Raw genomic sequence first — 11662 nt, forward strand, 5'->3', positions numbered from 1 at the left:
AGGGCATGGAGTCCCCATCCATTCCTGCTCCAGAGGCACCTCCAGGTCAGAGACACCTGAGGTGCATGCTGCACTGGGAGCCCATGAGAGGGGTTCTAAGGCAGGAAGGTTCTTTAGAAGGACCATCTGTGAGGTCAGCATCAGAAGCAAATGGGGGCAAGAAAGCCCAAAATGTACCCAGGAAGGGAGAAGGCTCAGGACACAGACAGGCCAGGCTCCCAGATCATCTCAAGCTCAGGTCTCAGCAGGGCAGGAGGGAATGCCAAACTGCAAATCTGAGGAAAAAGCAGAAGAGTAGATGTAGAATATCTTCACTCAGGGTTCAAGGGCCAGGGCCTGAAGTGCTACCAAGACATAGAGAAGACCAAGGTAAGACTGCTTAGGGAATCCCTGCAGAACTGGCTGCTGGATCCAAAGGCTGTGCTCCAGCCAGTCCAGCTCCAGCCCTCCGCATGAGCCAAGGTCTACCCAGTGAGGTAGAGCTGCTACCATGCTGGGGGAGATGTCCAGTGTAGGTCCTCTTGGGTGGATACCACACAGCACTCCAGTGTGATTAAACTTGAGAACCAAGTCACTCGGTTCTAGTCTGGTCACTGCCGTCCCAGGCTTCTGTGGTCTTAGGTCCTGCATTCCAACACCCTGAATATGTTTATTTGGCTTGAACTGGAACACTGGACACATGGATTTGTTTGCTATGGTGAGTGGTGAGTCTGATTCAGTGAGGTCCTATGCTTACTGTGGGGGTCAGTTCACAGAACTTATGTCCAAGGAGAAGGGTAAGGGTTGGCCACACCAGGAAAGTTCAGGGAGAGAGACCATCCCTGCCTTCCTATAAAGGGGGAAAGCTTGCTGGTGCCTGACTTACCTCACTTACTGAAATTGTCCACCATCCTTAGGATCAGTTGCTCTGTGTTGCCAATCTGCAGGAGAGGGAGCAGCCATCAGGATCCTGGGTGACACACATCTAGCCAGCTCTAGGACAATGACCCATTCAGACTTGAGGAAGCAGAAAGGGTTAAGGGGCAGAAGGGGATCTGGTCTGTGGATTCTGTAGTCAGAGGGAAGCATTCCTTCCACACCTGCCCCACTAGGAGGACGTCTCTACATGTGCACAGATGCCTTCTCTCTCTCTCCCTTTCTGTCCCCCTCTGATGTACTAATAGCCTCCTCCTTAGGTAGGGAGGTCAACAGCCACAAATATCTTCAAGAACTCCCTAAAACTGACCAGATTCACTAGGCTCCTTCCTGTTAGAGGAAGCAGAGCCAAGGCCCAAAGACTCCCACATAAGAGGAGCAACGCTGAAGAAGCAGAAACCAGCCAGGCTGCCTGGAAGGGTTTAGCCCAACTGAGGCACCTGGAAAGGACCCTCTGTAACCTGCTGAGCTGCCTGCAGGCTGAGCAGTGTGCTCCAGGGTGCTGGCTTTTGTGAGCTGTCTGTCACCCATGCTGGGGTGGGCTTTGGTGATGCATTTCTGTGAGTCATTTCTGTTCCTGTAAGTGATCCTTCACCCAGATTCCTATAAGTAACCCCAATAAAACTCAATGGTTCACCAAGATGGACATTCATGGTATCTGCTCTTTGGTCTGTTGTGGGTTCTCTATCTGGTATGAGTAGAGTAGTATGTGTTTTCTGGTGGGAAAATTTCTGTTACACAACAACCCTCTCAAATTTTCCACTAGAAATAGACCCTGTTAGAGCCCTTGTAGATCTGAGTGAAGGAGAGTCAATAACCTCCCTGGGGAGAGGTGGTTCTGCCCCTCATCAGGTGCAACACTCACGAGAGTGTCCCTAGGGCAACACAATCTAACTGACCCTAAATGTGCAGGTGTGGGCGATCTGACCCTGAGCATCTGAAAGCTGGAGAACTGGCCCCGCCCCTTGCTCATTTTTATAAGGGGAAAAATAGCCCAGGTCATGCAGGAGAGCTCACCCTGGTGGTGAGGACAAGGGAGAGCTGACATGATGACCAACCCTGCAACTACCCAGGCCCAGAACCAGGGTTATGGGTTGGCCACCCCAGCATCCACCCCATCTATGGTCTTCTGGAGCATGTGAAGAGACTGGTCCTCCAGACCCAAAGATGGAGGGATTTCCACAACAAAGATCAACAGCAGGATAACCCAGACAAATTCCTGTGAGGGCCATAGTGTAGCAGAAACCAGAGGCCTTGAAATAGACCAGTAACACTCTACAATGAACACTTCAAAGTAAAGATACATGGATAAAAGTGTTCACTCTGTGACTCACTGTGTCACACTACAGCTTCTATGACAAGATTGATTTTTCCCTTTTTTTTCTTTCTTCTAAATTTTATTTTATTTTCAGGGGAAGGATACAAGGGCAGAAGGTAGATATGAAGGGATGGGGGAATGAAGGAGATGGATATACATTATGAGAAAGACATAAAGAATAAATAAGGGATATATATATATATGTATATATATACATACACACACACACACACACACACACACACACATATATATATATATATATATATATATATATATATATATAGAGAGAGAGAGAGAGAGAGAGAGAGAGAGAGAGAGAGAGGAGAGAGAGAGAGAGAGAGAGAGAGGGAGCGCCTCCCTCGGGGTGGGACAGGGTGAAAATATTTCTGTTTTACACCCCTCCTGCTCGAGCTTTCACTGTGAGGTACCAAACACTTACCTGGATATGGTCCACTAATTGCCAGAACGTTGAGTCTTTCCCCCAGTAAAATATCTTGGAATATTGCTGCCATATATTGGGAAGACAGGACATAGTAAAGGGGATGGGGTTCAAGGACTCCTGGTGGGATCTTATCAACTGCCACAAGTGGACAGTCTGTGTAGTTTCAAGCTGAAGGGAGTAGAGGGGAGAGGTGCATTAGGGACAGGTTCCAGCAGCCATGGCTGGTGCTGGCCTGGCTTTATTCCTGCAAAGGTCAAGATTAGAGGTAAATGTTACAATAGCCCTAACCACAGCCTTGTTCCCAACACCTAGGTCTTCCCCAGGACCCTGATGTCTGCTGCTCTTCTGCCTGTTCTGACCCAGTACTCCCTCCAGCATCCCTGCTCATCCCCAGTGCATCTCCCACACTGCAGCCACAGTCTCCAGCCACACAGCACCTTTCCTGGTACTGGGTTGTCCCCTGGGGCTCTGTCTCAGTCATTTCCAGAGTTTTGAATTTTCTCCTTTGAAAAATAAGACAGACACTGGGGAGATGGCTCCATAGGTAAGTGTACTTGCTGCACAGACATGAGGACCTAGGTGTGACTCTTCAACACCCATGTAAAAAGTCATAGTCATGCATGTGCTGGTGCGGTGGAAAGGTGAGGTGGGCTGATCACTGGGTTTCCTGGCTGCCAGTCTAGCTCCAGATTTGGTGAAAGATGTTGCCTCAGGCAGATGAGGTAGAGAGAGTTAGAGCAGCTCACCTGAACATTCAACACATGTACTGCCCGTGCACTCACAGAGTAGGGCCCGGGGCAGAGGCTTTACCAGAAGAAATGCAATGTAGTGTTGATGGAGAGCTTCATGGGTCTTTAATAAATGCAAAACATAAACCTGAGCCAACATAGAAAGCTACAAAATGAAAAAGTCACTGTAGCCAAGCATGGTCATGTAAGCCTTTAATTCCAGAACTCAAGAGGCAGAGGCAGGCAGATCTCTGAGTTTGAGACCAGCCTGGTCTACATAGTGAGTTTCAGGACAGCCAGGACTCTTACACAGAGAAACCTAGAATCAAAAAAAAAATTGTTACTGAGAGAAACATTGTATCAAATACAGACCAAAACAAACAAAACAATCAAAATAAACAAAAACAAAAAAGGAAGAAAACAGTCACTATAAACCTTAACCAAGTGCTAGGTCTGTTCACAGAGCAGGAAACATGTCACAAACTCCTTACCAATGTCCTCCTGTCTTCCTGAGAAATCCCTGCAGTTTTATAAGCTGAAGACACACGCTCTCACCTGTGACACTGTGGCAGAACAATTTCCCAGTTGTCACCCTAATTTTTTTGTGAGAGTCTGCCCCTGTGTGTATTCTGATTTAAGTTGGGTGGGAAGTGGGGTATCCAAGAAGGGACAAGGACCCACACTCACTAGTCACCTACTTTTGTACTGAATCACGTTTTATTAAAAACTACCACAGTTTCTGGATGCTTTGCACTAATGTGGCCAAGAGAGTGTTCCCAGGTCCTCAGTGCCTGCAAAATAAAAAGCTTCCCTCTGACGCCTGTGATTGAAAAAACGGATGATCCTTGCTGAGATCACACTGAGATGGTCCTGTCCTAACCTGCAACTGTATGTGGGATCTCACACTCACTCTCACACACACTCACACATGCATACTCATAAATACACTTACATACTCATACACATACACTTAGACACATACTCAGACATACACACTCACACATATACTTACACACACACTCACACACTCAGACATACACTCACACATATGCACACTCACAGGCATGGGTGAGTGTATAGATATTGTGAGTGAATGTGAGAGTGTGTGAGTGTATGTGAAAATGTATGAGAACATGTGAATGTGGGTGAATGTCAGAGTGTGTGAATGCAGGAGAGTGTATGTGAGACAGTGTTTGTGAGAGTTTGTGAGAGTGTGAAAGAGCATATGTGAGAGTGCATGAGGGAAAGTGTGTGTAAGAGAGAGTGTGTGTGTGAGACAGACAGTGTGTGAGAAAGAGTGTGTGAGAATGAGAGTGTGTCGGAAAAAGAGTGTGTCGGAAAAAGAGTGTGTCGGAAAAAGAGTGTGTCGGAAAAAGAGTGTGTCGGAAAAAGAGTGTGTCGGAAAAAGAGTGTGTCGGAAAAAGAGTGTGTCGGAAAAAGAGTGTGTCGGAAAAAGAGTGTGTCGGAAAAAGAGTGTGTGAGAAAAAGAGTGTGTGAGAAAAAGAGTGTGTGAGAAAAAGAGTGTGTGAGAAAAAGAGTGTGTGAGAAAAAGAGTGTGTGAGAAAAAGAGTGTGTGAGAAAAAGAGAGTGTGAGAAAAAGAGAGTGTGAGAAAAAGAGTGTGTGAGTGTGTGAGTGTGAGAAAATGTGTGAGAGTATGTGACACAGTAATGTGAGAGAGAGTGGGAGTGAGTGTGTAAGAGAGGAAAAGTGTGAGTGTGAGAGAGACAGCTTGTGAGAGAAATATGGTGTGAGAGACAGGGTGTGAGAGACAGGGTGTGAGAGAGAGTGTGTGTGAGAGACTGTGTGAGAGAATGTGTGAGTGTGAAAGTGAGTGTAAGAGATAGTGTGAGTGTGAGAGAGTGTGAGAGAATGAGTGTGTGTGAGAAACTGAGAGACAGAGTGTGAGAGTGTGCATGTTGTGAGTGCCTGTGTTATAAGTATGTGAGAGAGTGAGATGTGAGAGTGTGTGACAGAGTATGTGTGTGACAGTGAGAACGTGTGAGTGGAGTATGTGTGATGGGAGTGTGAAAGCGTGTGAGTGTGTGTGATGCACATATGCCAGCCTGAAGAGGCCAAAGGAGAACTCAGGTGTCTGCTCAGTCACTTTCCCCTTAAGCCTTTGAAGCAGGGATTGTGTCGACGCCCCCACAGCACTGAAGTCAAAGGCAACAAAGCCACAGGAGGCTTTTCATGTGGCTGCTGGGATCCGAACTCGGGCTCACAGGGCTCTGTTTTCAAGGTTTATTTATTTGCTTATGATCTGTGTGCTTGTTTGAGACAGGATCTCTGTGTAGACCTGGCTAGCCTGGAACTGGCTATATGGGCCAATGTGGCCTTGAACTTAGATGTGCCTGCTTCTGCCGTGTGTGTGTGTGTGTGTGTGTGTGTGTGTGTGTGTGTGTGTGTGTGTGTGTGAAAATGTTACAATGCAACCTATTGCTTAGTATAGTAACCAAGGGAGTGACAGAGACAGACAGACAGACAGAAACAGGAGGGAATGAAGGGAGAAGGGAAGGAGGAAAGAGAGAAGTTCAATGCTGGGCCTGGTGTTGCAACCTGGGATCCCAAACTACTCAGGAGGTTGAGGCAGGAGGATCACAAGTTCCAGGCCTGCCTGAACCACAAAGTGAGTTCAAGGCCACTCCAGTGGGCACTTCCTGTGCATGTGTCCCTTAGCCACAGCTTTGCCTGGGGACCTCAGGTTCTCTCTCTCACAGCAGACATCAGATTAGCCCCGCCCCTTTCACACTCAGCTGTCAGCAGCTCTTCTGATTGCCACACCTGCCCCTCCATGCACACTTGGAGCCAATAGCTACTTTAACCTGAGATGGCGGGGAGGCAGGTGACTCTATTTGAATTTAATTGACTACACAATGTTTCCCATGGAAGCCGCTTCATTTACATCCTCACCAACAGAATTCTTTACTTTTTTTTTTATACTAAAAATATTTGGTCCAAAAAATTTCCATTCTTTATTTGGTATAGGTTTAAAGAAAAACACTTAACTTGATTTTTTTAATGGTGTAATAGGTGAATTAAACCTTGTTAGGTTTCAAACCTGGGACAAACTGAGGTCCATTATCATATCATGTCAGCACCAGATGAATGGAAAAAAGAAAAAAAAAGGAAGGACTTGACTGCTCCCAGGTATGGTGGAGAAGAAGGCTTATTGTAGATAAAAGGAAGAGCATAGCCAGAGGCAGAGACATCTGGAGAGTCCAGAGTGAACAGGACTGTGAGGCTGGCCATGTGAGGAGAGGAGAGAGGGGAGGAGAAGGAGAAGAAAGAGGAGAGGGGAGAGGAGATGCCAACCAAGTGGGGTGGCCTGGACCATAGACATAGCCAATGTCTGAGTTATGTACAGACCAGAGGTGATGGGCTGGAGAGGGAAGAGGGGGCAGGAGGAGGCACAGGCCCTGGGCTGGAGAGTTCATGGTAGAGGGCAGGGTAAGGTGACCATACCTAGTAACAGGTAGGGATTGAGGGATGCTGGGAAAACCTAGAGCCCAGCATCCACTTTAACATGGTAATGGGCACCTCAACTATTTGTTTCAGGTATAAGACAGAACACCCCTCAACTTGGTACCATAGAAAGGACCCTTAGTCTCTGCCGTAACAACCAAGGGCTTTGCTCAAGTGACATCCTTGGTCCTTTTGGAGCAGTTCTGATGCCTAGAAATGCTTTTACAGCTTTACAGAGCATGTTAGCCTCCCAGGTTCCATCGTGGTCTAAAGCCACAGCCCAGAGCAGTTTTCAGAGTGATTATCTATGTCATCAGCAGATCCACTAGCCCATTAGGACCTCCCGCAAGGCCCCAATCAGTTTCCAGTGTAAGGACCCTTACCTGTTAAATGCTTCCCCAGGACATTCAAGTTTGAGGACAATAGCAGCTGGTGTGTCATTATGTGCAGAAGACTCAGAAGCTAGTGCTTTCCATTCCCATCTGCTCCTTCCAAGTGTGTGCCTTATTTCTGACCTGGAGAACTCCTACTCATCCCACAAAGCCCAGCCTTTCAAATCTCCTATCTATTAGCTTTCTTGGCATGCTCCCTCTGACTAGGCCATCTACTGGTAAGTCAGGCCTCACCACAAGGGCCCCCACCATCTGTGGATAAGCTTGTGCTTGTGGGGACTCCAATAGGGACTCTTGTGGCTGGTGCACGGGGGAGGACATGGTTCTGTTCACAGACCAGTATCAGCTGTTTTCTGACATGTTGATAGCATCAGCCTAACACACACACCCTGTAACACAAGGACAATCATAAGGATACAGCCTCCATGGAGTCCCCAAACTTACCCTGTTTTCAGTTGGATGAAAGTCTCTAAAGCCCAGGCTTACAACCATCCAGAGTTTCTCGTTCTCATCCTCGTAGAAACCAGGACATATACAGATCAGAGTGATTGGGGGTGGTCTCCAAGGAGAGGCAGCCATAGTGCAGAGCCTTTGAGCTGTCTGCTTCTTTAAAATGCAGTCCTGCAGGGGCAGGGTGGAGAACTCATCACAGGTTGCAGCGGGGTGGGGAGAGTGAGGCATGAGAAACCTAGTTCTTCTTCAGCTGGGCCAGGAGCTCAACTCCCTGGAAACAGCTGTCTGGCTTCATCAGGTGCCCTGTTTCCTCAGGCTAGCCCTCTGCAGGGCTCTCTATGTGTGCCCTGATCACTACCTCTCCAACAGTTTTCCATCAGGAACCTAGGTGAAGCCCCTGGTACTAGGGCAGTGGCTCTCAATATTCCAGATGCTTGCAACCTTTTAATACAGTTCCTCATGTGTAGTGACCCCATGTTTTCTGCTACTTCATAACTGTAATTTTGCTACTGTTGTGAATTGTAAGGTAAATACTTTGGGAGATAGAGTTTTGCAAGAGGGTCGCAACCCACAGATTGCCAACCGTTGCCCTAGTGGATTCTCCAGGTAAGACATACCTGGGCTAAATTTCTTCTGTTGGAAAACAAGTCCGCACCCCTCAGATGTTTGTGTTCAAGATCATATAAACCGTGATTGAGTCTCCCAAGGGAAGCTGGGTCTGACTACCCACAGGGCCATCTGTTTAGCACTTCCCCTCAGCTTTTCTGAGGCCTAACAGGGCAGTCCTATAGTACCCTCATGATGGCAGCACCCTGTGCCTTGAAGACCGGGTAAATAGTTCTTTTGTTATTTGAAAACCACAAGGCAGATTCTTTTCATTAGACCCCAAAACATGTGGAGCACCTGTGCCATGTCAGCCATTTCTCTCCCTCCTCCTCCCTCCCTCTCTCATCCTTCCTTGTTTTCTTTTTCTCTCAGAAGTGTCTCCTGAAGCCCAGTTGTTCTCAAACCCACTTTGTAGCTGAGGATGACCCTGAATTCCTGATCCTTCTGCCTCATCTTCTCTAGTGCTGGGATTCCATCAGCATGCCCTGTTCTATGGGGAGTTAAAGATCCAACCCAGAGCTCTGCACATGCTAGGCCAACATTCTACCAATCAATTTCCACCCCTAGCCCCATGTCAGGCATTTCTTGGCTAGTTTTATGTCAATTAGACACAGGCTAGTGTCATCTGAAAGGAGGGAGCCTGAATTAAGAAAAAGACTCCCCAAGATTGTGCTCTAGGTAAGCTTGTTGGGTATTTTCTTAATTAGTGATCGATGGGGGAGGGCACAGCCCATTGAATTTGGAGCCAGCCTTGAGTTGTGGTCCTGGGTTCTGTAAGAAAATGTACCTAGCAAGCCATGAGAGCTAGCGAGTTATTAAGCAACATCCCTCCATATCTTCTGCACCAGCTCCTACCTCCACGTTCTGGCCCTGTTTGAGTTCCTGTCCCTGACTTTCTTCAGTGATAGACTGAAGTATAAGCCAAATAAACCCTCCCCCAACTTGCCTTAGGTCCTGGTCACAGCAATAGGGACCCTAAGACACTAAGCACTGCATCTTTAGACTAGAGACTGCAGACCCCATTTCACAGAAGAAGAACTGAGGCATGAATGGCGTGGATTGAGTGAGGTGGGTGGCAGTAGAAACCTGTGGCTCACCTATTCTTGGCTCGACACTCTGCTGCCAATCTTGGCAGAGTCCCTAGAGTTGCTGGGGGCCTAGGTGGAGGCTCAGAATGTCTTCCTGGGAAAAAGGGATGTGCACAGAAGGTGGGCCTTTTTCCTTCCAGCTAGTTTTTGTCCCTATCATGGATGACGGGTGGTAATATCCTGAGCAGGAGAAAGGATAGGTGGGGCTATCAGGCAGAGAGAAGAAATAGAAAGAGAAATCTGGAAGAAAGGTAGAAGGAATGAGAGAGGAAGGAGGAGGACTTCAGAGTCCAGCCACCCAGCTAAACAGCCAGACATGGAGTAAAAAGGAAAGCAAAGGCACACAGAAATAGAGAAAGTTAAAAGTCCAAAGGCAAAGATAGATAGGTTAAGTTAAGAAAATCTGGCTGGAAACAAGCCAAGTTAATGCTGGGCATTTATAAAAAATAAGCCTTATGTGTGATTTATTTGGGATCTAGTGATATCATGTTTTTTCCCTCTTAAAGTAAGAGAAGGTAGTTTATTGTTCATATTGCAGAAAGACGATTGAGAGATTTTAACCTTAAGAACAGTTTTTAAAATATTTAAATTTATAAGGCTATGGAACTTTTTACGTTTATAGAATGCTTTAGACTGATTATATTTGGACTTAAAATAAAAGGCTAAAATTAGGGTCCCAGCCATAAGCACCAAATACTAACCAGAAACTGGGGTGTTCATTTCTTGAGATGCAGCAAGACTATGAGCTAGGCTAAGGATTTGGAACAGCTTCTGACTCCATGAGTCTTGACCCTTTGGGGGTTGAAAACATCTTTTCACAGGGGTAGCCTAGGACCACCTGTATGTTAGATGTTTGTATTGAGATTCAACAATGGCAAAACTGCAATTATGAAATAACATTGAGAAAGTTCAGAACTAGTGACTTGGAAAATGTTTCTCCTTACTCAAGGTCTATTCAGACTTAAGAATGTTGTCTAGCCTCCTTGTCTTTGCTAAATTTGTTAAGCTTAAGCTATTTGGATAAATTGAATCATATAAATGTCTTATATCAATATTTTGTTTTGGTTTCTTTACTGAACCTGTATTTGATAATACAAGAGCTTCAATTCAAAATCATTGTTTTTAAGCTACTTATTGTAGACTATTAGAGAACATAAACACTCAATCATAAATAATCAAGTTGTTTAATTGTTAAGCACTGATATAATTAATTATAGAGATAAGCTTTACCCAGTCCCTTGGGTATGTTTTCAGGGTTGAGCTTAAAATAACCAAAAACAAAGTTTGTCTATTCAAATATTCCCGACAGCCCTCATATGTCAGAGATCTGCAGACTATGGCATTTAAAATGTTGATCTAAAAGCTTATTATATCAGACAGACTCCCAGATCCTAGCAGTGACCCAAGGTCTCCAAAGAAGATTACATACAGGGCACCACAATGTCTCTGCCTGGATTATGGTAATGCTGACCACAGGGCAAGAGTCCCCAATGCAATGCCAGGACCCAGCCCAGACTGTGGATAAGCAACAGGACACTGGAGAATTGACTGCACCCCTTTTGCCTAGACAAAAGAAGATCAGTCTTCTCAATGTCCCTATTCTACAGGAGAAACTCAGTCTCGATATACTTGGCAGCTAAAGATTGATGCTGTTCTGATATTTCTGCCTCCAACACTATGGAGACCTGGGTAAGGCTAACTGGATATTGGACAGGTCTCTGTCATTTTTTGTAGAGTTAGAAGTGTATTGGTCTGCACTCAGATATAATTTATCCTTCTCAGATCTCTGATAGTACTGACAGCTAGGCTAGCTATAAGTTTGTCAGCTTGGCAGCATCAGACAACCAGATCCTTCTGCAAGGCTATAGCCAGCTTGTTAGCTCATTTTAAAGAAAATATTCTAAGATATGAAAGTTTAAATAAATCACAAAGGTTTAAATATGGATCTAAAATGGTCTGAGGTTATGAAAGCTTATAAGCTTTGAGGATCTCAAAAAATGATTTAAGATATAAGTGCAAGTTATAAAAATATAAATAAATGATTTAGATTATAAAAATGTTTCAGATTAATTTCCTGTTTTATGACATATCAGTTCAGAGCTTAACATTTAATAGAGTCCTGATAAGTTGGTAGATCAATGACTACTTACTGTTTAGTCACAAGCTCAACATTTTAGATTTATTTTAGGTGTTATCTAAATACAAACTAAAAATTCTTCTCATCAGGCCAAAAATCTCTGTCTAATTTATACTT

At 45.5% G+C, this 11662-nt stretch overlaps 1 protein-coding gene across 1 annotated transcript; it reads right to left on the bottom strand.

Moving 5' to 3' along the window:
* Positions 1 to 866: 866 nt before the first annotated feature.
* On the bottom strand, positions 867 to 7840 carry LOC128110345 (protein TCL1B1-like). The gene is made up of 3 exons (XM_052738128.1): positions 7706 to 7840; positions 2676 to 2741; positions 867 to 920 (listed from the first exon to the last, which is right to left on the bottom strand). Exons 1-3 carry the CDS (start codon positions 7838 to 7840, stop codon positions 867 to 869), a joined length of 255 nt encoding a protein of 84 aa, XP_052594088.1.
* Positions 7841 to 11662: the final 3822 nt, after the last annotated feature.

This window comes from Peromyscus californicus, unplaced genomic scaffold, assembly GCF_007827085.1.
Source record: "Peromyscus californicus insignis strain IS unplaced genomic scaffold, ASM782708v3 Scaffold_15__1_contigs__length_86483966, whole genome shotgun sequence".
Classification (NCBI taxonomy): Eukaryota; Metazoa; Chordata; class Mammalia; order Rodentia; family Cricetidae; genus Peromyscus; species Peromyscus californicus.

Coding starts and splice junctions, on each gene's coding strand:
- LOC128110345 (XM_052738128.1), bottom strand. CDS start 7,840: ATGGCTGCCTCTCCTTGGAGACCACCCCCAATCACTCTGATCTGTATA. Junction 2,742..7,705: donor TTCATCCAACTGAAAACAGG/GTAAGTTTGGGG, acceptor AATATATGGCAG/CAATATTCCAAGATATTTTA. Junction 921..2,675: donor AATTAGTGGACCATATCCAG/GTAAGTGTTTGG, acceptor CCTCTCCTGCAG/ATTGGCAACACAGAGCAACT.